Raw genomic sequence first — 24,004 nt, 5'->3', positions numbered from 1 at the left:
GCATCATAAATGAAATCACAAATATACATATACAATAATCATGCATCTTAAACTCCATAATTTTCACAATAGAATAAACAAACCATAGACAATAACAAGTCTATTAATCCTAAGATTTGTACATGATAACATAAGTTGACAATAATCCAAAATAAAAAAACTCTTCATACATTTAATTCATTGTGAACACCATCATCAATTATATACAGATTCGTAAGCAAGTCATTGGAGAAAATAATGACAGCTGCATATCGTTAATCTTATGAATTTCCAATAAGATGACAAAATAATTATTTGCTTTCCGATTCATATAAAATAAACATTTTGTAAATGGCTAAAATTTTATTGTCGCAAGACTCATTGTAGGCGGTCAATAAACATCTACCTTATATATTCATTTGTATGTGTTGTACCATAGCACCCACAAGCTTTCATATTTGACGAAATTTAATATCACGGATTTGCACCGTATAAAGAATAAATGATATGCAGTCAATTCTATTATTTATGAGGATTCATATAAGTACGAAATCCACATCTATGAATTGATCATGTAATTAGTTCTTAGAATTAATAGGTCTTCAAATTGTTCATAGCCTTATGATTGATCAAAAGGTTTAATATCGATATTGACTCTACGGTACAATGCGTGGAAACAACCCATTCACAAATTACAACCTGACAGTGAGCTAGCTAGCTGCGGTTATCTTTTGAGTTTTGATTACAAAACTAGTCAATTACCACATATTTATAATTTATTGGCGGGGCGCGTTGTTTGTGGGAAAATGTTAGAAAAGTCGATCTAATCTAGAAGGGATTGTAGGCATGATAGTTTAAAATTTTAAAGAGGTCTGTTTCAGTTTAGGGTTGTTTGGTAATTATTTGGTTTTCAATTGAAACTCATTTGGTAACACCTTTTGTTTGAAAATTGAAAATCGAAAACCAAAAAATGAAAGTTAGTTTCTTGAGTTTTTAAAGTGGGAAATTTTATTTGAACCCATATAACCTCTTTCTACACCCAACTTAAATTTTAATTGTGAATTGTTTTTTTACCCTATTGCATAATTACCACCAAATACAAGATGAAATTAACTCACATCCGAAATAATCAAATTCTACTATCACGCAATGTTTATCCTACTTTCATCATGCAATTAATCAACATTTATCTGAGCCATTTATTCGCAAGAAATCTTCATTATGTGTTGTCTGCAATAAAAATAGCAATAACATCTTTTAGAAAAATCGAAAATCAAGAACTGTAAAATTCTTCATAAATTAGACATCCAGAACTTTCCAAGCATATAAAGCTCAATATCTATTTCATCTTGAGGAAGTACAGCTTAATCTTCAAACTTGACAAAAGAATAATTCCAATAGAAGCCAAATGCCTTGGATAAACAACAAACAAAGGAGCCATGACCTTGAATGTCGTGGTGAGGAAAGGAGATGTCAAGTATCCTAGTTGTCCAGTGATGACCCCATCGTCAATTTGTAGAATCATTGATCATACGTTGTGAATAATATTCCACATGTTTATCTTTTGAGTTTTGATTACAAAACTAGTCAATTACCACATGTTTATAATTTCTTGGCGGGGTGTGTTGTTTGTGGGAAAATGTTAGAAAAGTCGAAGGGACTGTAGGCATGATAGTTTAAAATTTTAAAGAGGTCTGTTTCAGTTTAGTGTTGTTTGGTGATTATTTGGTTTTCAATTGAAAACTCGTTTGGTAACACCTTATGTTTGGTGATTATTTGGTTTTTGTCCAAGTTTTTCCATTTTGCTAGTGAGATTTTAGTCAAAAAGAGCTGTTGTTAAAGATTCAAACAATATATGTATATAGCAGATTTCAACAATAGTTGCTATCTGTCAACAACATCGATATATATATATATATATATATATATTGTCAACATTAGTTGCTACTCACAGTAAATGTTGTTAAGTGAATATTAACGGCTGTAATTAAATGGTCTTTAGATATTAGTTCTGTAAATTGCAATATAAAAAACTCTTTACGGAGACAATCAATATACAGAAAATTGAGCCACAAACACATTATTTCTGAGGATTCATATAAGTACAAAATCTACATCTATGAATTGATCATGTAATTAGTTCTTAGAATTAATAGGTCTTCAAATTGTTCATAGCTTTATGATTGATCAAAAGGTTTAATATCGATATGGACTCTATGGTACAATGCGTGGAAACAACCCATTCACAAATTACAACCCGACAGTGAGCTAGCTAGCTGCGGTTATCTTTTGAGTTTTGATTACAAAACTAGTCAATTACCACATGTTTATAATTTCTTGGCGGGGCACATTGTTTGTGGGGAAATGTTAGAAAAGTCGATCTAATCTAGAAGGGATTGTAGGCATGATAGTTTAAAATTTTAAAGAGGTCTATTTCAGTTTAGGGTTGTTTGGTAATTATTTGGTTTTCAATTGAAAACTCGTTTGGTAACACCTTCAGTTTGAAAACTGAAAATCGAAAACCAAAAAAATGAAAGTTAGTTTCTTGAGTTTTTAAAATGGGAAATTTTATTTGAACCCATATAATCTCTTTCTACACCCAACTTAAATTTCAATTGTGAATATTTTTTTACCCTATTGCATAAGGGGAAACTTGATATAGGTCCAATTTTTTGAGCCAAAAGTAGGAACAATCCAATTTATTAAAATAAGTCCAATTCCTTAAATCTTATTATTTTATTATAATAATTATCTCTTCAATGATAAGATTTATTATAAAAATCAAATTTCTTCCTAATTATCTCTTTGATTTTTTTTTGTTCTCTCTTGTTCTTCATTCCGTTTTAAACCCCATTTATAGATTTTATTTTTGATTTTTATAATCAAGCTATATCAAAGGTTAATTATATTTATCTACCTATATGATAGATTCTTTTTTATAATCAAGTAAGATTCATGTGTCTTACTTGTAGATATATTATGTTTTTTCTACCCTTTAGTTAGGTTTCATATCTTTCTTATAGGTATGATATACATTCATATATTTGTTACTTGAGTTAGGATATAATGATTTGCAGATAGATTTATGTCAGTATATTATTTTTTTTTGTCATAAGATATTAATTATATTTTTTGGAGTTGAAAATGCATAATATTAGAAGATTTTAATTGATTTTTAATATTTTTAGAAAATATAAAATGAGCATTAAAAAATAATTACATATAATTAGGTAATTGGACTTACTCTTAAAAACCATCTATGTTTTTGGACCTAGATCTAAAAGCCCCATTGCATAATTACCACCAAATACAAGATGAAATTAACAATAAAACCAAAATTTATCAATAAATTCACATCCCAAATAATCAAATTCTACTATCACGCAATGTTTATCCTACTTTCATCACGCAATTAATCAACATTTATCTGAGCCATTTATGTGCAAGAAATCTTCATTATGTGTTGGCTGCACTAAAAATAGCAATAACATCTTTTAGAAAAATCGAAAATCAAGAACCGTAAAATTCTTCATAAACTAGACATCCAGAACTTTCCAATCATATAAAGCTCAATATCTATTTCATCTTGAGGAAGTACAGCTTAATCTTCAAACTTGACAAAAGAATAATTCCAATAGAAGCCAAATGCCTTAGATAAACAACAAACAGTGGAGCCATGACCTTAAATGTCGTGGTGAGGAAAGGAGAAGTCAAGTATCCTCGTTGTTCGGTGATGAGACCCCATGTCGATTTGTAAAAGCATTGATCATACGTTGTGAATAATATTCCACGAGTTCTTATTCTTCAAATTGATGCACCAATATCTACTTTTGCTAATGCAAACTATTTAAGGGAAAGGTAATAAAATACAAGTTAGATATCGATATATGAAAACAACGTAGTCAACGAGATAGAGATTCAATCTATGCTCAAAATCTGGTTCACATGATCTCAAAGTGGTACATGAGGAGGAAGACAAGATAAAATGGGAGAAACAAGCTTACACTAAGTTATAATAGATATTGGCAGTAAGTGATCAATCTGCAACGGTCACAAATTAAACTTTTACGATATCTGCCATTAAGCTTTACTGCGAGTCTAATGCTAAAATTAAAATCAAATTACAGCGGTTGGAAGCATCGATACTAGTGGGATCACAATGCTTGAAGAGGTCCAGAAAGATGTAGATAGAAAGGGTCTCAAGGTATGATATTATGGTAGACTAGTTATGTTTGATATAGTTCATATTTTTGTTTGATTATGAGCTTATGTTTTATTCTTTCTTCTGATCTATCAGCTTGTAATAGAAAACCACCGAAGTAAGGTGATCAAGAAGCTCGCGAAGTCCAAGTTCACCAAGAAAATTGGTAAGGAATGGGTGTAAAGATAAATATATATTTTGAATTAGGTTTATGTGGGTAGTTTAGGTAGTAAATTTGGGTTTAAAAAGATATTAAACCTTTAATTAAAAATAATATAGATGTAGAGAGTATGTTGGGTGTAGAAAGAGGTTATATGGGTTCAAATAAAATTTCCCTTTTAAAATTTGACTTTCAATGTTGAAGTTTTGGTTTATACTGAAAATAGCTACCAAACGAGTTTCATTTTTCGAGAAAATGAAAAAAAAAATTAGAAATAAAAACTAGAAGCAAAAGTGTTATCAAACAGCCTTAGTCGCTCATATGCAGTTTGGAAATGGGATCGATCGGAAGCGATGACAACTCATGGATATAAAAGTTGGGAAATTATTGTGCTAGTAAGCTTGACTATGATTTTGCAAATGCAATGTCGAATGGAGGAGGCGATGGAGGAAGGGATGGTGGGATGGGTGATAGGGCAGTGACAGAGTCAGAATTTTATGTGAAGGAGGGCCTTTCATAAACGCATGGAATTTTTTTTTGAACTTACAACATGAGTAATTGAAGTAATTTTCACAAAACTGAAAGACCCATTAAATTCAATAGAGAGAATCAAAAAAATTGCACAATACAACTTAATAGGAGGCAAAGAGTAGGGTAACTACTAAAAAATATAAAAAATAAAAAGAACATACAAAAATATTCAAGTTTTCATAGTTTGATAGAAGAGGGCAAAAAGGAAGTCTACGAATAATATATGATTAGGTTGCCTTAGAAATAATATTAAAATTTGTTTTAAAACCCTCATATACAAACTCACAGTTTCATTGAACTACAAATACAAACAACAAAACTGTTAGAATCTGAAGACGACAATGTGGTTGGAGTCAACTTCTTCATGAGGACAATCCATCTTCTTCCTCATATTTCACAACAACTGTAGACTTAGGGCTGTTGATAAATTTCTTACACTGTAATCAGGATGGGCCCGTGACCACTCTGGTACCTTAGGCCATCTCTAACCGAAGGGTCCAGAGGGCCAGAGGGCTGAAAATAGCCCTAAAACCGTCTCCAACCGAGGGCTAGGCCAGAGGGCTCGGGAATCTGGGAGGGCCCCACGGAATTTCAAAGGGCCAAAGGGCCAAAGGGTTGGCTGCTTTCGACCAGCCAGCCAGCCTCGGGCTGGCTATTTTTTTTTTATTGTTTTTCCATTGCTGTCGGTTATAACTTACAGCATTAAAGAATGATTTTTTAATACTGTCGGTTATAACCGACAGTAATAGTTATTCAAAGGCAAAATTTTTATTTTTAATTACTATTAGTGTCGGTTATAACCGACACTAATAGTTTGAATTTTTTTTAATATAACGGCTAGTAGCCATTGTATTAACTTTTTTTTTTATATATATGAATTTAAACTTCTTTTTTTCCCTTTTTTTTCCTTTTCATATGAATCAAATTTTGTTTCATATTTTTTTTCAATTCTATTTTACAAAATTTGTTTCAATTTTTTTTTAAATTTTTTTTTTCCTATAACTTCTATTTTACAAAATTTGTTTCATATTTTTTTTTAAATTCCATTTTTTTCCTATAACTTCTATTTCACAAAATTTGTTTCATTTTTTTTTTAAATTCTATTTTTTTCCTATAACTTCTATTTTACAAAATTTGATTCATATTTTTTTTTCATATAACTTCTATTTTACAAAATTTGTTTCATATTTTTTTAAATTCCATTTTTTTCCTATAACTTCTATTTCACAAAATTTGTTTCATATTTTTTTTCAATTCTATTTTTTTTCCTATAACTTCCTAGGCCATTTATACAACATTAAATTAAATTAAGTAACATGAAACAACATTAAACAATATGAAACAACATTAAATAACATTAACCAACATACAAATTATACAACATAAAAAAACATTTAACAACATGAAACTTAAACAACATTTTTAAAAACATTTAACAACATAAAACTTAAAAGCCTACTCCATGCTTATTTTGGCCCAAAGATGTTCAACAAGATCCTGTTGTAGGTACTTATTTGTGGCACGAGAACGTATCATTCTATAGCGCCTCATATACTCATTTATAGAGATACTACCAATTCTTGGATTGAAAGGCAAATTAGGCCCATCATATATTTTTGCTAGAGCCCTTCTTGACCTATTTGGATCTTCTTAGTCGTCATCGGACTCTCCATCAATATACCCATCTCGCTCATCCTCCACTATCATATTGTGTAATATGATGCAAGACATCATGATGGAGTTCAAATTTTCTCGACTCCACCCTCTTGCCGGTTCGCTGATAATCTTCCACCGTGCTTGTAGAATACCGAAAGCTCTCTCAACATCTTTCCGGTATGCCTCTTGGTGTAAGGTAAACAACTTTTCTGCATCATTCTTAGGGTTTGGAATTGCTTACAAGTGTCACCCACTTTGGGTAGATGCCATCTGCCAAGTAATACCCCATATTGTATTCACAACCGTTGATGTAGTAGTCAAGTTGAGGTGCTTTACCTTCTGTCAAGTTATTGAAGAGGGGTGAACGCCCAAGAACTGTAATGTCATTTTGGGATCCAGGGACTACAAATAAAGCATGCCAGATCCATGTGTCATATGAGGCAATTGCCTCAAACACAACAGTTGGCTTTCTCGACCTTCCGCTAAAGCCTCCTTGCCATCCAGTGGGACAGTTCTTCCAATCCCAATGCATGCAGTCTAATGACCCTATCATGCCCGGAAACCCACGGTCTTCAGCTTTGTGAAAGAGCCGATTCAGATATTCTTGATTTGGCTCTCGGAGGTACTCGTCTTTGTAAACCTGAACAATTGTGTTACAAAATTCTTCAAGAGTATTAAGGCATGTAGACTCAAACATACCATGGGTTTTATCCATCGAATCAGCTAAGGAGCCATAGGCCATCATTCAGAGTGCAACAGTAACCTTCTGATGAGGTGAGAAACCAGGGCGGCCTGCTCTGTCCCGCTTCTGTCGAAAGTATGGATTGACCTGCTGGACATCACGAAGTAAACGCTCGAAGACATGACGCCTCATCCGGAAGCGACGTCTGAAATCCTTTTCTGTGTACACCGAGTTGGGGTTGAAGTAGTTGTTCATCAGATTGGCATGCGCCATCACTCTGTTTCGTGGTTTGTAAGAGCGACCAGCAACAGAGCCACCCCATTGAGGTTGTTCCTCAGTTGGCTGACACACCATGGTTGCAGCCATGGTTGCTGCCATGTTTTGTTTGTTGCGCCTTACTTGAACTTCATCATCAGACTCCTCATCTTCTCGTCTCATTTGCGCCCATTTTGCTTCCAATTTGAAATTGGATGAGGACCCCCAATTGGAATTGGATGAAGATCCAAAGTTGGAATTCATTGCAAACTTGAATTGAAAGAGATTGAATTGCAAGAGATTGAATTGAAATAGATTGAATGGAAATAGATTGAATTCAAAGTTGTGTGAATTATAGCCCAATATCCACCCTATTTATAGCAAAAAAAAATTCAAATCCAACGGCTAGCTAACATCAGCATGATGTCAGCTACCAACGGCTAGCTGATAGCTGACATCATGTTGACATCACTTAGCAGTTGGATTTGAATTTAAATTGTAGTTTTTAAATAATAAATTATGTTTGGCCCTATGGCCTTTTGGCCCTCGGTTGGAGACGGTTTTTTGTGACAGGGCTAAAACGAGCCCTCTGGCCCTTTGGCCCTCGGTTGGAGACGGAGGCCAATATGGCCCTGTACTGTTCATTAAAATATTAATATCTTGAGGAATCTTGGAGGGCCAGAGGGCTAAAACGAGCCATCTGGCCAGCCCTCGGTTAGAGATGGCCTTAGTGGCCCCTCTCTTGACAGAAAAGAGGATTTTGAATCTCAAAATGCTACTTCCATAAAACAACTCAACCGCTAAAACTAACGACATATTGAGCAAGTAGTGATGACATATGATAATACTGTCGAGATATCCAACATTGACGAGATACTAACCGAATACTAATGACATACTGACTAAATAATAACAACGTATCGACTGAATAAACTTTTTAATTGTAAATTTTTGTACAAAGTAATTTTAAACCAATTTCATAATTAAATCGAACGTCTCTTAAGCACCCCACATTATCTCCCCTTTTTAATTTACCATTGTATAACCGTCAAAATCGAAAATGACATTCTCTTTATTATCATCTAAAAATTATTTTTAGAAAAATTCAGTCTAGGCTAAGGGTGGGCACGGTTTGGTTTGGTGCGGTTTTGAGTGAAACCAAAACCAAAACCGAAATTTTTTGTTGTTCGGTTCGATGCGGTTTTGAAGCCAAAACCGAAATGAAACCAAACCGTTTGGTTCGGTTCGGTGCGGTTTTAAACGGTTTTGGTTTGGTTTTTAAGAAAAAATGTATAATTTGCAATTTAACATATTAATAAGCATTTCCCAGTAACAATAGGAAAAAGACATTTGTTATGTAAACAATTAGCATGTTGCATGTAGTACATGTATGTGTGCATGTATGTGTGTGTGTGTATGATGGTATAAAATAATAAAGGTCCTTCAAGTTAATGAACGAAAAAAAGTGATGAATAATGATATTCTAGTGTGGTTAAGTCCATACTAAGTGTATAGATTCTAACAAGCAACCAATTAAAACATGAAATCTAATATGGACATTTAATTAAATGTTTATTAATATTTATGGTGCAGTTTTCAAAAGCCAAAACCGAAACCAAACCATTTTCTATGTTGCGGTTCGGTTTCAAAACCAAAACCGTTTCAAAATCGCAAAACCAAACCGTTCGGTGCGGTTTGATTTGGTTCGTGTTTCGGTTTCGGTTTTCGGTTCTAAGTGCGCACCCCTAATCTAGGCTGCTTAGTCATCCATATGAATAAAAAAATATATTAAACATTTATCATAAGGATGCTAGATGTTACCAAAACCGTCAATTTATTCAACACATTTGAATGGCGAAACGATTTTTAAGTTAAGTGAATTTATCTAAACATACCTTTAAATTATTATTATTATTATTATTATTATTATTGCAAACTATAAAATAATGTTACGTTAAAGGAAAAAGGTACGAGGGAAGTATTGTATTGTATTAAAATCAAGTCAGCCCAACGCAACCCAATCCGGTTGCAAGCCTTTGGGTCGGGCCAACACATCGCAAGTTTTGGAAGTCCATTGCATGGGAAGCAATGGTTAGGAGGAGAGAAAGGATCCGAAATTAAGGCGGGAGTTTTGACGAAGAAACAACGGCCAGACACTTGACAAAAACCAACAACGTGGCAAATGACGGAGCGCTGTCGCTCCTAGAGCCGCGGCGGCTGTGATAAAACTGTTCCAACGAGGCTAAACTAACCAAAAACACACGCTCTCTCACTCTCTATCTCTCTCTATCTCTCTCTCTCTCAAGACGCCGAGCGCAGAGCAGACATGGAAAAATCTGAAAGAGCCAAAGAAAGAAAAGAAAAGAGACTCCAAGAAATCTCCCTCCTCAGAACCATTCCATATTCCGATCACCAGAGGTTGGTTTGCTCTGACTTTGCTCGTTTAATTTTCCTCACATTTCCATTTCTGATAGAGCAAAAAATGATGACTCTAGCTGTTGTTATCTTTGTTATTTTTTGCAATTTTTTCGTGTTCGTAATTGAAAACAGAACTGAACAAAAAACCCAGTTGTGATTTGCCATTTGTGCATTGGATGTTACGATTTTTGCAAGTTTTGCAATTTCTTCATGTTTGTGAATTGAACACCAAAAAAAAAAAAAAAAAAAACACATTTGTGATTTTGTGCATGGTGGAATGCATGATCTTAATTTAGACTCTAGCTGTTGTGATCTTTGTTAGTTTTGCAATTTCTTCATGTTCATGAATTAAGAACAACAAAACGATCAACGCAATTGTGATTTGTGGATTTGGGCATACATGTGTGTGACTGTATAGGTGGTGGTCAGCAGAGACCATTGCGGTGGTGACTGGGGGTAACAGGGGGATTGGGTTTGAGATTTCGAAGCAGCTCGCGGCACAAGGGGTGACTGTTATACTCACATCCAGAGACCACAGTGTGGGGCTTGAAGCGGCTAAGGTCTTCCAAGAAGGTGGTTTCAATGTGTTTTGTCATCAGCTCGATGTGTTAGACACGGCGTCCATCACCGAGTTTTGTGACTGGTTGAAACAAAACTATGGTGGGTTGGATATTCTGGTGAGTTGATCAGATTTTGGGCTTTGAATATAAACTGTTTCATTCCATTCCCAGCTGTACTTTGCCATTTTCCATATGGGTTCTAATTTTATGCAATTATTTTGCTCCCCTTTCAATCTTGCAGATAAATAATGCAGCTGTTAATTTCAATCAGGGTTTTGATAATACTGTCGAGTATGCCTCTCAGGTTATTACCACAAATTATTATGGAACCAAAAATATGATTCAAGCAATGATCCCCTTGATGAAACCTTCAGCTGCTGGAGCTCGTATTGTTAATGTGAGCTCAAGATTGGGTAGAATAAATGGCAAGCGGAGTGTAAGTAACTTGGTTTCTTTCATCTTTTATTTTGTATTCATAAAAAATTCATCCTTTTTATGTATGTCCATGAATGTTGCGGGTAGGGAAATTGGAGAATGTTGTGCTCAGGGATGGGCAAGATCGCTACTTTTCGTGGGGCAGTGGGATCTTTGGTTGCATGCTTGAAAAGAAATAAGTTGTGTTTTCTAAAAGATAGATTTCAAAATAACCGATTTAGGTTATAGAAGTTAAGAAGAGGGTTTGCGCTCATCTGAGTGCTAGCCGAGTGTTACCGTTTTGACCAAAATTTGACCAGAAGTTTGAGAACCTGCCTTTATGTTTGTCCCAATGGCATCAAATTCCTAGGAGGCCTTATAGTTCGCCCAGGTTATGCTGCCGGATTGAGGAACACTATTGAGAAACCATGGGTGAATGATATGAGGTGGATTTGGTGCCGGAACAGGTCAGGAAAGTAAGTGTCTAGCTGCTAGATGAAGCATCTCTGAGAGGCTTGCTAGATTTCCAGCTGCCGTCGGGTTTTCCTAATCAACTCTGATTTCTCCCTGAGGGATATCATTAGCGTGATGTGAATCTCCATTGCATGATAGCATTTGATGCTATATATCTATTGAGAATATATCAGAAGCTTAACGAAACTTGTTCATCTTTCCCCGACCATATGCACTTCCACAGCTTTGCTATCGATCTAATCATTTTTTTTCTTGACAGAAAGTTGAAGATCTGTGTTTGAGAGAGAAATTTAGCAATTTGGACACAATCACTGAGGAACTGATTGATCAAACAGTTTCCAGTTTTCTACAACAAGTACAAGATGGCACTTGGGAATCCGGGGGGTGGCCTAAAACGTTCACTGACTACTCGGTATCAAAACTTGCAGTCAACACTTACACCAGGCTGATGGCAAAGATGCTATCCGACAGACCAGAAGGCCAGAAAATTTATATCAACTGTTACTGCCCAGGTTGGGTGAAGACTGCTATGACAGGTTATGCTGGGAATATTTCAGTTGAAGCAGGGGCTGACACTGCAGTTTGGCTTGCCTTGCTTCCAGACCTGGCAGTAACGGGGAAGTTTTTTGCTGAAAGACGTGAGATAAGCTTCTAAGGTAGTCTGTCTAAAGACTAACAAAGTTTGTGCAACAGTTCAATTGCTTCATTACGGACTTCACATCCGTTACAGTCCTAATGACAGTGAAAATTCTAATGTAATCGACATCTTCCGAACTGCAATATGCCGTGAGTGAATACCTTATGAATTATGTTGAAGAAGGGAGCCAGCAACTTACTGTAGGGTGTAGACGGATAGGATGGATGCTAGAATGTATTTGATGTCCAAAGGCTTGCGACGTGCTTCTGTGTCATCGGAAAGCTGGGATTTTTAAAAGCACCATTTTGTTCCCAATCGTGTTTAGTTATTGGGGTTAGAGATTAAGTTGGGAAGTCTTCACTTAGTGATTGTTATGCCACTGTTTATTTTGTTTAGGTTTTACCTATCAATGCAAGTGATTTTTCTATGTGCATTTGAAGAATTTTTGGTATCATGTTGGGAAATAATTTTGATACTCTACTAGTAAATGTCTGAATCCTGCTCTACTATTTTTCTTGCTTCAATTATACTTTTTGTGGGGATATCGTTTTTTATATAAGTGATATTGAAAAAGTAAAACTCGAACAACTAGTTGAGTTACAAATCTCTTATCAATAAGGTATTATTAATAAGTGTGCTATATCTCTCTATATATATATAAAGAAAGAACACAAAAAAGATGAAGTTTTTATAATCCCAAAATTGCTCTTCTTCCATTAGGATTTAAAAAAAAAACCACTCAGAGTAGCGGGACTGTAGATGGTTAATAAGTTTTTTATTTTCTAAAATATGTTTTCATAAAAAACCATAATAAGTAAAATAAGTAAAATTAAACCAAAAAAAAAATATTATCATATAAAACAGTTTAATTATACTTTATTCCTTGGAGTGCAATCTTGCTCATCATTCTCATCATGCTCTAGGATTTCACAACATAAAAGAGCGATCCATGAAAGACGTTACCTAAAATTTTTGCCTAAGATTAGATTAGCCACTAACGGAGTTTGAACACTTTTGGTAATAAAATAAAAATTGTTCGCTCTGATTCAAGGGGTGAGTTTACTGGTCATCAATTTCAGAATTTTCTTAAACTTCATGGCATTTTACAACAATTTAGTTGCCCTCATACTCCTAAGCAAAATGGATGTGTTGAAAGGAAGCACTGTCACTTGTTTGAAACTACAAGAACACTTTTGGTTGCATCTAAAGTCCCTCGTGTGTTTTGGGTTGAAGCATTTTCCACTACTACTTATCTGATTAATAGGCTTCCCATTGGTGGCTTATTGCAATCTCCTTGGGAACTTCTTTTTCATACACCTCCAAATTAATCTTGGCTCAAAATTTTTGGTTGTGGATGTTTTCCTTAGCTCAAGCCTTATACTACATCCAAGTTAGACGGTAAGAGTAAACACTGTGTATTTTTAGGGTATAGCCTTTAACGCAAGGGGTATCGGTGTCTTGATCCAGTTACACAAAGAATTTACATCTCAAGGCATGTGTTATTTGATGAGACTAATTTTACATTTCATTCTTTATCACCTACCTCTACTGTTACACCAAGTTCTTCTAATGGCCCTTCACAAGTGAACCTCAATGTTACTCTGCAATTTACTATACTTGCGACCACTAATGCCCCAATTCCACAGTCAGTTCTCCCTACATCTTCAGTTTCATAACCTGCCACTTTGGATGTTAATATTTCCCCTACACCACCTACAGTCTCTCAACCTATAGTATTTCCATTACCTGCAACAACTAATATTCATCCTATGATCACACGGTCTAAGGTTGGAATATCTAAACTCAAAGCCTACTCAGCTACCAAACATCATTTGCCTGAAACTGTTGATTTTGTCCCTACCACTTATCTCCAAGCTTCGAAACATGCTCATTAAAAGTCTGCTATGAAGGATAAGTACAATGCCTTGTAGTCCATAGGTACCTGGTCTCTAGTACCTTTTCAACCTCATCAGAATATTGTCGATTGTAAGTGGGTTTTTCGAGTTAAGAAGCATCCAGATGGGACTATTGATCGATATAAAGCCCGCTTGTTGCCAAAGGCTTTCATCAGCAAGCTGGTTTAGACTACAAGGAAGCATTTAGTCCAGTAGCAAAGCTAGTCACAATTCGAATTCTTCTATCTCTAGCGGCTCAATACAATTGGTTCCTCAACCAATTGGACATCAAAAATGCTTTTTTACATGGAGATCTTTAGGAAGATATCTATATGCAACAACCACCATGTTTCAGTGATCCCAACTACCCCAATCATGTCTGCAAACTTTGAAAATCCTTGTATGGCTTGAAATAAGCCTCTAGGGCCTAATTTGACAAACTATTTGTTGTTCTCCATTCTTTGGGATTCCATCAGTCACAATTTGATACTTCTTTGTTTATGATCAAAGCACATGTTCTTGTTATTGTATTGGTGTATGTCGATAACATACTTATCACAGGTCATAATCCTTTAGCTTGTCAACAATTTATTCAGAAATTAGGTACTGTCTTTCCTGTGAAGGATTTAGGACCCTTGCATTATTTCTTGGGTCTTGAGGTTCAAAGATCTTTTGAAGGCATCTTTTTACATCAAAGCAAGTACCTTCTCGACTTGCTTCAAAAGACACATATGGAATGTGCTAAACCGTGTATCACTCCTCTCGGTTCACTCAAGCTTGGTCACACTAGTCTTTTGTTAACAGATCCAACAGAGTACCGATCAATTGTAGGAGCTCTGTAATACTTAACTTGGACATGACCTGATTTGTCTTTTGCTGTAAATTAGGTCTGTCAATTTATGCATGCTCCATGAGAATCACATCTCCAAGTAGCCAAACGAATTCTCAAGTTCCTTAAGGCACAGTGAGGCATGGTTTGTGGTTCAAGAAATGTGATATTCATCTCAGTGCTTACTCTGACGCTGATTGGGCTGGTTGTATATTTGATTGACGATCTGCTAGTGGGTATTGTATATTTCTGGGATCCAATCTTATTAGCTGGAGTGCTAAGAAGCAACCAATTGTTGCTCGCTCCTCCACTGAAGCAAAGTACAGATCGTTAGCTCGTACAGCAGCTGAAATAACATGGATCTATAAAGTGTTCAAGGATATTGGTCTTCATCTTCCTCAAGTTCCTCACATCTAGTGTGATAATGTTTCTGCAATTTCACTTCCTCCAATCCAGTTTTTTATGCTCAAACCAAGCATGTTGAACTTGATTATCATTATATCCGAGAGTTGGTGTTGGCTAGTCTTCTCAAAGTCCAATATGTGTGCACTCATGACCAATTAGCTAATATTCATACTAAATCTTTGTCTAAATCCAGGTCTTTGTACTTGTAATCCAAGCTTTCTTTTGGACCTTTGGATGCATCCAAGTTCAGCTTGAGGGGGTGTAAAGAGTCAAGTATTTAGTCTTCAAGTTAGTTAGATGTTTGTTATAATCCTGTTGTAAATTAGTAGATTAGACAAGGGCATAACTGTAATTGTGAGAGTAGTATATTGCTTATATATATACTGAAGCACCATTGTAATTTAATAAACATTGAATGAAATGAAAGAGGTATATTCAGAAACTGTGTATTCTTAGATTCTACATCTACCGCTGCCTCCGAATATTATTAACGAAGTTGAACTGTACAAATTCAGCTTTGATGCACTAACAGGTCCGTTTTAAATTTTTAATCCTTGATAACTATTTTGTTTTTAGTCTATATTAATGTATTTGTGTTTGTTTTACACTACTCTATGATGGAATGTATCGTATTGCATGTGTGTGGATTCAGTCAGGATTTCCTGATTAACCTATATTATATGCAATTATCTGCATGTGTTTTTGGATGTGTATTTTGCTTCTTGGCGTATGTAGAATCTGATAAGAGTGCTTGAGAATAATGTTATCATGATCAGTTCGAGGTTTTAGGCGAGACTCTCTCTTGAAAAAGAGTATATATATATATATATATGAAGCGGATCCGTGACACCATGTTTTTTATACACAAGATTTGACACAAATTTTAGACCTTTAGATTAGCCCACTTTTAATGGTTGAGATGTCATGGAAATTAATTTTCTTTTAAGTATTTAAACAAATATACATTAAAAATTAAAATATGAATAATAAAAACCAATAAAGCAAAAGCAATATCTCATCTAACCACCAGTAGAAACCCTAGAAGAAATTGAGAGAGAAGAGTGGTTCCAAGAGCTTATAGCTCAAGTGGCTAACATCATTTACCCTACATCGAAGTTTTAAGTTTGATTTCCCCCTAAAGCATCAATAACTTGTTGTACTGATTGAATTGTTACAATATCTTGAATTTAGGCCAGTCCAATATATAAATAAAGTTTAACTAACATCAATGATTTTGCACTTGTTGGATTTGATAGACACGGTAACTTTTTCTCATGATTTCTTGTTTGATATTAGGTTGTATTTCCTCAGAGTTAATTTTATTGTTTTTGTACAATTTGTAAGCCTGGACAATTTTGTTGATCGTGCGCAGCGACACACAAGGGTGATGGGGAAAGAAGAGAACTGTGGTACTTTTTCACATCAAGGGATAAAAAGTATCCAAAAGGGACACGTCCAGATCGAGTAGCAAGGAATGGATACTGGAAAGTTACTGGGGTAAAAAAAGATGTGATGTTAAAAAATGTTAATGTTGGTTTTAAGACATCACTAGTTTTCTACGAGGGGAAGTCTCCCAATGGTAAGAAGTCTGACTGGCTGATGCAGGAATTTAACGTTGAAGCTCCTCCCAAGAAGGCAGACAGAAATAACATGAGGGTTTGAATATATTTAGATTTTTTTTTTAATATATTTAGATTTTTTTACTACTATTTCTTTGAAAAGAGTAAAAGAGCTATTATTGTCACTCTACATTTGTCATGCATTCCAAATACAAGAGAAATTTTACTTAGAAAAATGAGTGCATGGTGACCTTTTGGAGTGTCAAAAACGGCAATCAAAATAAATTTGAGTTTAACTTCTTTGCTTGGAAAATTTTTGTGTTCCTCCTATTGAGAATGAGTCTCACATTGATGAGAGAAGAGACCTTGCATGGGCTTAAAATGTTGGGCTACTCCCCATATTGCCAATTGGTTTTATGGTGGAACCTCAACTTTTTTCATGGTATCAGAGCAGGTTGTCCCATGTGTGAAGCCAAACGGCCACACGCGCTCCACGTCATGAGTCTCACATTGATGATGGGAGGAGGGACCTTGCATGGGCTTATAAGAAGTTGGGCTACTCCTTATATTGCCAATTGGTTTTATAGTGGAACCTCAACTTTCTTCACCTTCCAACACTTAGTTTTGACGTAATATTTTCTCTATTGCAGCTTGATGACTGGGTTTTGTGTAGGGTATATATGAAGCTTAACGAGGCTAAGAAATTGAAAGCTTCCAACCAAAGTCATGATGTTAATCAAGTTCAGGAACAACAAAACAATGCACATGATTATGATAGAGAAGATCTTTTTCCTTAAAACCCCGACGAGTATCCTCATCCTCCTCAAAACTTATATGATCATCCTCCTCATAACTCGTATGATCACACTCCTCTTCAAAACTCATATGATCATAGTACTCCTCCTCAAAATTCTAATCATCAATATCCTACTCAAAACCCTAATCATCAATCTTACTTAGTTTCTAACCAGGATGGATATAACACAAACCCCATGGGTACGTAAGTTAGACATTTGCATTTAAATTTAAATTTTGAATCTCCTATATCACTCATTTTTTGAGTTACCTACCAAATTATGTTTTAACTTATGAGAGTGATTATTCATATTTGGTACAGGTTATGACGGTTGTTTTGAAGCGGAGCAACCAGCAATCCTCCCACCACAGAATGATCAACACTTTTATCTTCCATACCATAATTCTCAACAATTTGCTGGGTATCAACCTCACCAACAATTATGGGGTTGATAACCATAGGACAATGGTATGACGATTGGCTCGCGAAGCCAATGACTTACCCTATATAACTTGTCATAGGTACTAAATATATACTTTTTGGGACTTTAAAGTCTTAGTACCTATATATATATATTTTTTTTTTCTTGATTGGAATAGTGTTTTTAAATTCTCCTTTCCTTTTATTCTGAAAAGCTATCTATTGGACTGGGAATTTTCTAATTTTAATAACTATTTTTTAATGTCTTTTTAAAGAAAAAAAAATATGTTGGCAACAATTTTATTTCTACTATGAGCTTAACACTGAAAAATTCTTCTGTGACGATTTTGAAGAATTTCTTTTCTTATAAAACTTTGTTTCTATGTTTTCCACATGCACTTCTCTCCCCTAATCTTTCATGATGTGTCGCATGTTCAACCGATGAATGTTTTTGAAATGCTGTGATAAAAAGGTTGGCACATAATATGTTAGAGCATACTACGCATATAACTCATGTCATTTTCATTAAAATTAAAAAGGGAGACTTTGAATGCGGTCTTTAGCTATTCATGTTCTTTTACTGAAATCTTGTTGGTTTTCAGTTTTTTATCGAAGTCCTTGACATTAATGAAATAATGTATTTCTATGTAGGTTAATTTTTAAAATTAAAATTTGAAGTTTTTAGTTGTTTGTTTGAGACTTTAAATAAAACCCATAATTTGTGGGAATAAAAATAATAAAATATAAATTAGGGTTCTTTAGATATAGACCCTTGCAACTCTTATGTCCTAGACAAAAACCCACCTAGTTATAAACATCATAATACCCAAATGTAAAAATGGCTGCCAAGTATAGAAGTAATTGACCTATTATTACAAAATATTTACATTTTGTACCACAATATTCAAAATAAAATCAATAAATGTTATTACTCACCTTAATTACGATGAAAATATAATTATTGCACCTATTATTACCCCTAACACACACATATATACGTTCAAATGTATATATTACTACCATAAGCTCAATATATATATATGTGTGTGTGTGTGTGTGTACATATATAGTTTACCTTACACATATAGAGTAATTACCTATATGAATGTATAGTAGTATTATATATATCGTTCACACATATATATATACATGCACAGTACTACATATATGATCAAACATATTAAACTAATTAATCTACCTATATTTAAATTTATGATGAGCAAATAACATAGTTTTTGTAGGTAAATTAATATTGAATCAAATAACATTCTTTTATTTTGTAGGTAATTTATTTTCCACTTATTATTACATATATTTGGCACATTTTATTATTATAAGATATATTTACAAATAATAGGTAAATTAATCTTGAATAAAATACAATTTCTTTATTTTGTAAGTAAATTAATTTTGAATCAAATAACATTTCTTCATTATGTAGGATTTTATTTTGTATGTATCATCATACATATTGGGCACATTTTATTATTATATGTACAAATAATAGGTAAACTATTATTGAATAAAATAATAACATTTTTTATGTAAGTATATTATTTTTCATATATTGGGTTTGCTTTATTATGAAGGTAAATTTTTTTGCATGAATTTTTTTGTATATCAAGCATGTTTTTTATTTGTTGTTATATATATATGTGTGTGAAAAATAATTTACCTACATTTATATGTAAACTATAATTTTATTGACTTAACTAAGCATGTATTACAACAGTTATTAGGCATGTTTTATTGTTATTATATATTAGGCAATGAATTTATTATTTTTGTATTTTTGTAAAATCATTAATTCTCCCTTACAATTTGTATGGAATTAATTGTGTAAATCAAACATTCAAATAGGGATGTTTTGGGCATCAAAATTTTTTTAAATGTGTAAAGTCAAATATAATTAATGAATTTGCTGATGTGGAATCTAGTCAATGGGTTTTAATCGAGTAAAAAACTTATGTCAGGTTTTATGTGAAAAAAATTAAGTTACAGGGGCTAAAGTCATATTTTTAGTATAAATTATACTCTCCAAGATGTTGTGGTTATATGACACACCCCGACCCGGAATGTCCACTAGGACTTCGAATCGAGATATGCTGGCCAACACCTAGAAGGTGATGAAGCCATAAAGTGTGATGATGTGGAAAAATTGTGAATAAATTTAAACCGAAGAGTGCCTAAATACCAGAGTGCACTGGTGAGCGGGAATAAACCCACTTCACACTTGACGTTAGAGCATAAGTAAGTACAAAAGAGTGAATTAAGAATCGTACCCTCGAAATAATCTCCAATACTAAGAATTGCCACGAATCTTTGACGATAAGAAAGCTCAGCTGATAAAACCTGAAAGGTGAAGACAATACAAGGGTGAGTGGCCTTGTAAGTAAGATTTTAATAGAAACCATATAAAACATTATAACCCCTCGCTGAAACACCTGTATAATTTCCAGAAAAAATCATAATATACCACAACACAACATCTCATCAGTAGTATCAAATAATCATGCGATTAATAACTCATACTAGTACGCAAGTCGGAGTCACCTAGGGTGACCTGTACGACTTACCCATATCTCATCACATATACTAGTTCATCACCTATTTCATCACATATGCTAGCTCATCACATATTTCATCACTTATGCTAGCTCATCACATATTTCATCACATATGCTAGCTCATCACATATCTCATCACATATGCTAGCTCATAAGTCAGAAGTCACCTCTAGTGACCTGTACGACTTATCCATATCTCATCAATCATTGCTAGCATATAAGTCGGAGTCACCTGTAGTGACCTATACGGCATTACGCCTGCACACGAGTCAGAACCATTGTAGTAGTCTATACGACAGGAATGAGTGTAAATGAATATGCTCAAGTGCTACGATCACGTGAAGAGTCACCTATGAGTCGGAACCACCTATGGTGGTCTGTACGACATGCCTGTGCACTTACCTTGAATTCAAGGTGAGCATATGGTGTGGGAGGTGAACATTACGTGAAGAACTGTGCCCTCGCCACGGGCGGAAGCACTAACACCAGGGTGCAGGTTTATGAGCGTTAAATGCATCTAATACAACATGTATGATTCATAAGCAACCTGTACGACAATCTCGGAGTTGCCTACTATTGCAACCTGTACGACAGTGTTGGAGTTGCTTAAAACATAAATGTAGTTATACCATAACCCCATCAATTCAACTAATACCGTATACTTACCTGAACTTACCTAAACTTACATGTGTGTCATGCGTTCACCTTTGCACTTCGGAGCGTTCACAATAATTATGTGCAAGGAATATACAGATGGAAATACCAGGATGTAAGTCTAAAATTCAACATATCATAATATTTCTAGATATATAAACATATAAACAAATGGTCTAGAATGCATAAACTGTAATGCCTCATTCCTAAACTAGGCTATTGTCTCAATTATTCATTCTCATTTATTATATGGCTGCATCTAACGTCTCGTTAGACTGCCTACGTACCCTAAACCGGGATCAAGCCATTTGTAGTTCACAATAGTATTTCAAAGCATTCACAGTAATCATAAGCAATAATCAATTTATAAACATTTATGGAATTGTCAATCATATATATATATATATATATATATATATATATATATATATACACACAGTAGAAAGGAAAAGACCCACTCACCTGAGGTCCGCGCTACGACTCCCTAGCATGCATATCAAGACATCATGAACCATCGTCGCCTATAACCAATTATTGAATCACATCTCAGAGTTCTGACCAATAAAATACATAAGTTACATAAAATGCATCCCTACGCAATTCAATTCGGAAGATCTGCATCACAGATTTCTGATCCGTTGCTTCCAAAGATCCATATTATACTTCTAGAATAACATCCTAAGGTTTCATTATGATCCAACGGTCGGATCTCCGCCAATTGCCAAAATCAAGTGGCGGTCAATATTTTATTTTATGAACTTACAAATCCAATTCGGGAATATCTGTAAGTCGGATTCCCGATCCGTAAGTTTCTATGGTTCTCAAATATTACGTACTATAACATATTAAAGTTTGGTGACGATCCAACGGTAGGATCGTCGATTCATATAATGACCTATTAACGTAACGTAGAGAATTTAGATTCCAACAATCAACTTACGTCATACAACTACCAAAAATGAACTCAAGGCATCTAATTAGCCTAAGAATAACATCGACGGCCCCCTGGCCATGCGCCGTCGCACCAAAAGTCGCGGGTGGCGGTCAGCCGTCACGGCTCGCCGGAAAATTCAACTATTTCTAAAAATTCTCAAAAATTACAGAACTGAAGTTCTCAAAGAGTAGAGCAAACTTTATACCTGAGGCCAAGACCAATTTGGCCGGGAAAAGCTCCAATTTTGCTAAAACCGTACAAAACCCTAGAATTGGGTGTGATTCGATTAGACCTCCAAACTTGCTCCAACATCTCCACCACTACTTGGGCTTTGTTACTGGGTTATAGGGGAGTTTTTTGGTAATGGTAATTGAATGAAATTGTTTCAGGTTTGGTGGATCTCGAGCAATCTTTCCCGCGGCACCCATGGTGGTTTTTCCACCAAACTTCAACTAAATTCCTTCAAATTTTGGGTGGAAATGGAAAAGGGAGGGCTAGGGTGGTGTTTCCAGGTAGTGGTTCAAGACAATTCACCGGGAATTGGCCGGAAAATGAACGAATTTGGCCTTGAAGCTTGGTCGGGTCACGCGGGTCAAGGAAAAGACTCGACTTCCCCTCCTGCTCACCTTCCCTCCTTTCCCTCATCTCTCCTCTCTGGTTGGTCAGTCTCATCTCTCTTCTCTTTTTGATTGGGCAGTAGCCCTCTCCTTCTCCTCTTATTCTTCTTCTTCTCGGTTCCCCCTTCTCAACCACACCCATGTGGCCCAATCATTTAGTACAAAATAATATAATATTCTTAGAATAAATTATTTCTTCAAAATACATTTGGTTCGTAGATCCATAAAACTTTTATTGTAACTCCAAATTCACTTCTGCTTGCGTTTACGCCTTCGTATCGTCGAATACTTCAGGAATACACTAAAAGAATATTTAGTACGTTTCACTACGCGTTGGTCAATGAAAGTCAACATCTTCACTTCAAGGGTATTTTTGTAATTTCACACTTTAAAAATTATAAAAACTATAATTTTTAGAGACGGGCTGTCACATTATATATATAAACATAGGTACAATCATCAAAATTATAAAAAAAAAATTATTGTACAAAAACATGAGCACATTCTTCAAAACCACAAAAAAAAAAATTAGGCTTAATAGTATTAGTAAATTTCTTTGATTAAACTTGACACGGATACATTCTCAAATCAACAAAAAAAAATGTACACATATAAGTTTAAAATGGTTTAGAAAAAAAATTAAATGGGTTTTATATAAAAAAAAAGGGGTGCATTTTATATTAAAAAAATGATACATTTTTCATATACAAATTGGTATATTTAAAATGGTTACATTTAAAATTTTAAAAATTGAAAAATTATATGAATGGCTACATTTAAGATTAATTGTTTTTTTTTTATAAACAATTGAATTTGTTTTATTTTTTTTATAAAAACTAATGGATACAAACTTTTTTTTATTTTTTTATTTTTTATTTTGGAAATGCTTTGGATTAAAAATTAATTAGTAGTTTAATAAAGATGTGGCCTTATTTTAATGATGAGTGTATCAATAATGTAGTTCAAGTTCGCTTTTGGCGAAAATCGAATCTGAGACCTTTTACGTACAAATGAAAAAGAATACTACTAGACCGTAGTACTAGTGGCAGTAAATATTTTTAGTTAAAAGCAATGTTATTAAAAAAATTCAATCAAATGTTCAAAAGTTTTAATTTTAATTTTATAGAGTTACAAAAAAAAAAGTAGTCTAAACAAATGCTGCTAAATCTAAAAACGAAAAATTTAACTTAAATTATACAATAAATTAGCCATAATAATTTAGAAAGTAAAATATCAAAGCCAAACTTCTCCTTTTAGGTACGTTGCCTTTTCTGAATTGATGCCACAAGCATATGGACGTAAAAAGGCCACGATGCCGTCGGGGCGGGCAGGCCCTTTTCATTGTTGATCTAATTTAAGCC

General features: G+C 34.4%; 1 protein-coding gene across 1 annotated transcript; it reads left to right on the top strand.

Moving 5' to 3' along the window:
• The first annotated feature begins 9,700 nt into the window (after nt 1-9,700).
• On the top strand, nt 9,701-12,409 carry LOC126598809 ((+)-neomenthol dehydrogenase-like). The gene is made up of 4 exons (XM_050265176.1): nt 9,701-9,882; nt 10,301-10,559; nt 10,684-10,878; nt 11,590-12,409. Exons 1-4 carry the CDS (start codon nt 9,791-9,793, stop codon nt 11,983-11,985), a joined length of 942 nt encoding a protein of 313 aa, XP_050121133.1. The 5' UTR covers nt 9,701-9,790; the 3' UTR covers nt 11,986-12,409.
• Nucleotides 12,410-24,004: the final 11,595 nt, after the last annotated feature.

The sequence above is a fragment of the Malus sylvestris genome, chromosome 14, assembly GCF_916048215.2.
Source record: "Malus sylvestris chromosome 14, drMalSylv7.2, whole genome shotgun sequence".
Taxonomy (NCBI): Eukaryota; Viridiplantae; Streptophyta; class Magnoliopsida; order Rosales; family Rosaceae; genus Malus; species Malus sylvestris.
The sequence above is the reverse complement of the archived record's forward strand: the minus strand, read 5'-3'. Positions and strand labels throughout refer to the sequence as shown.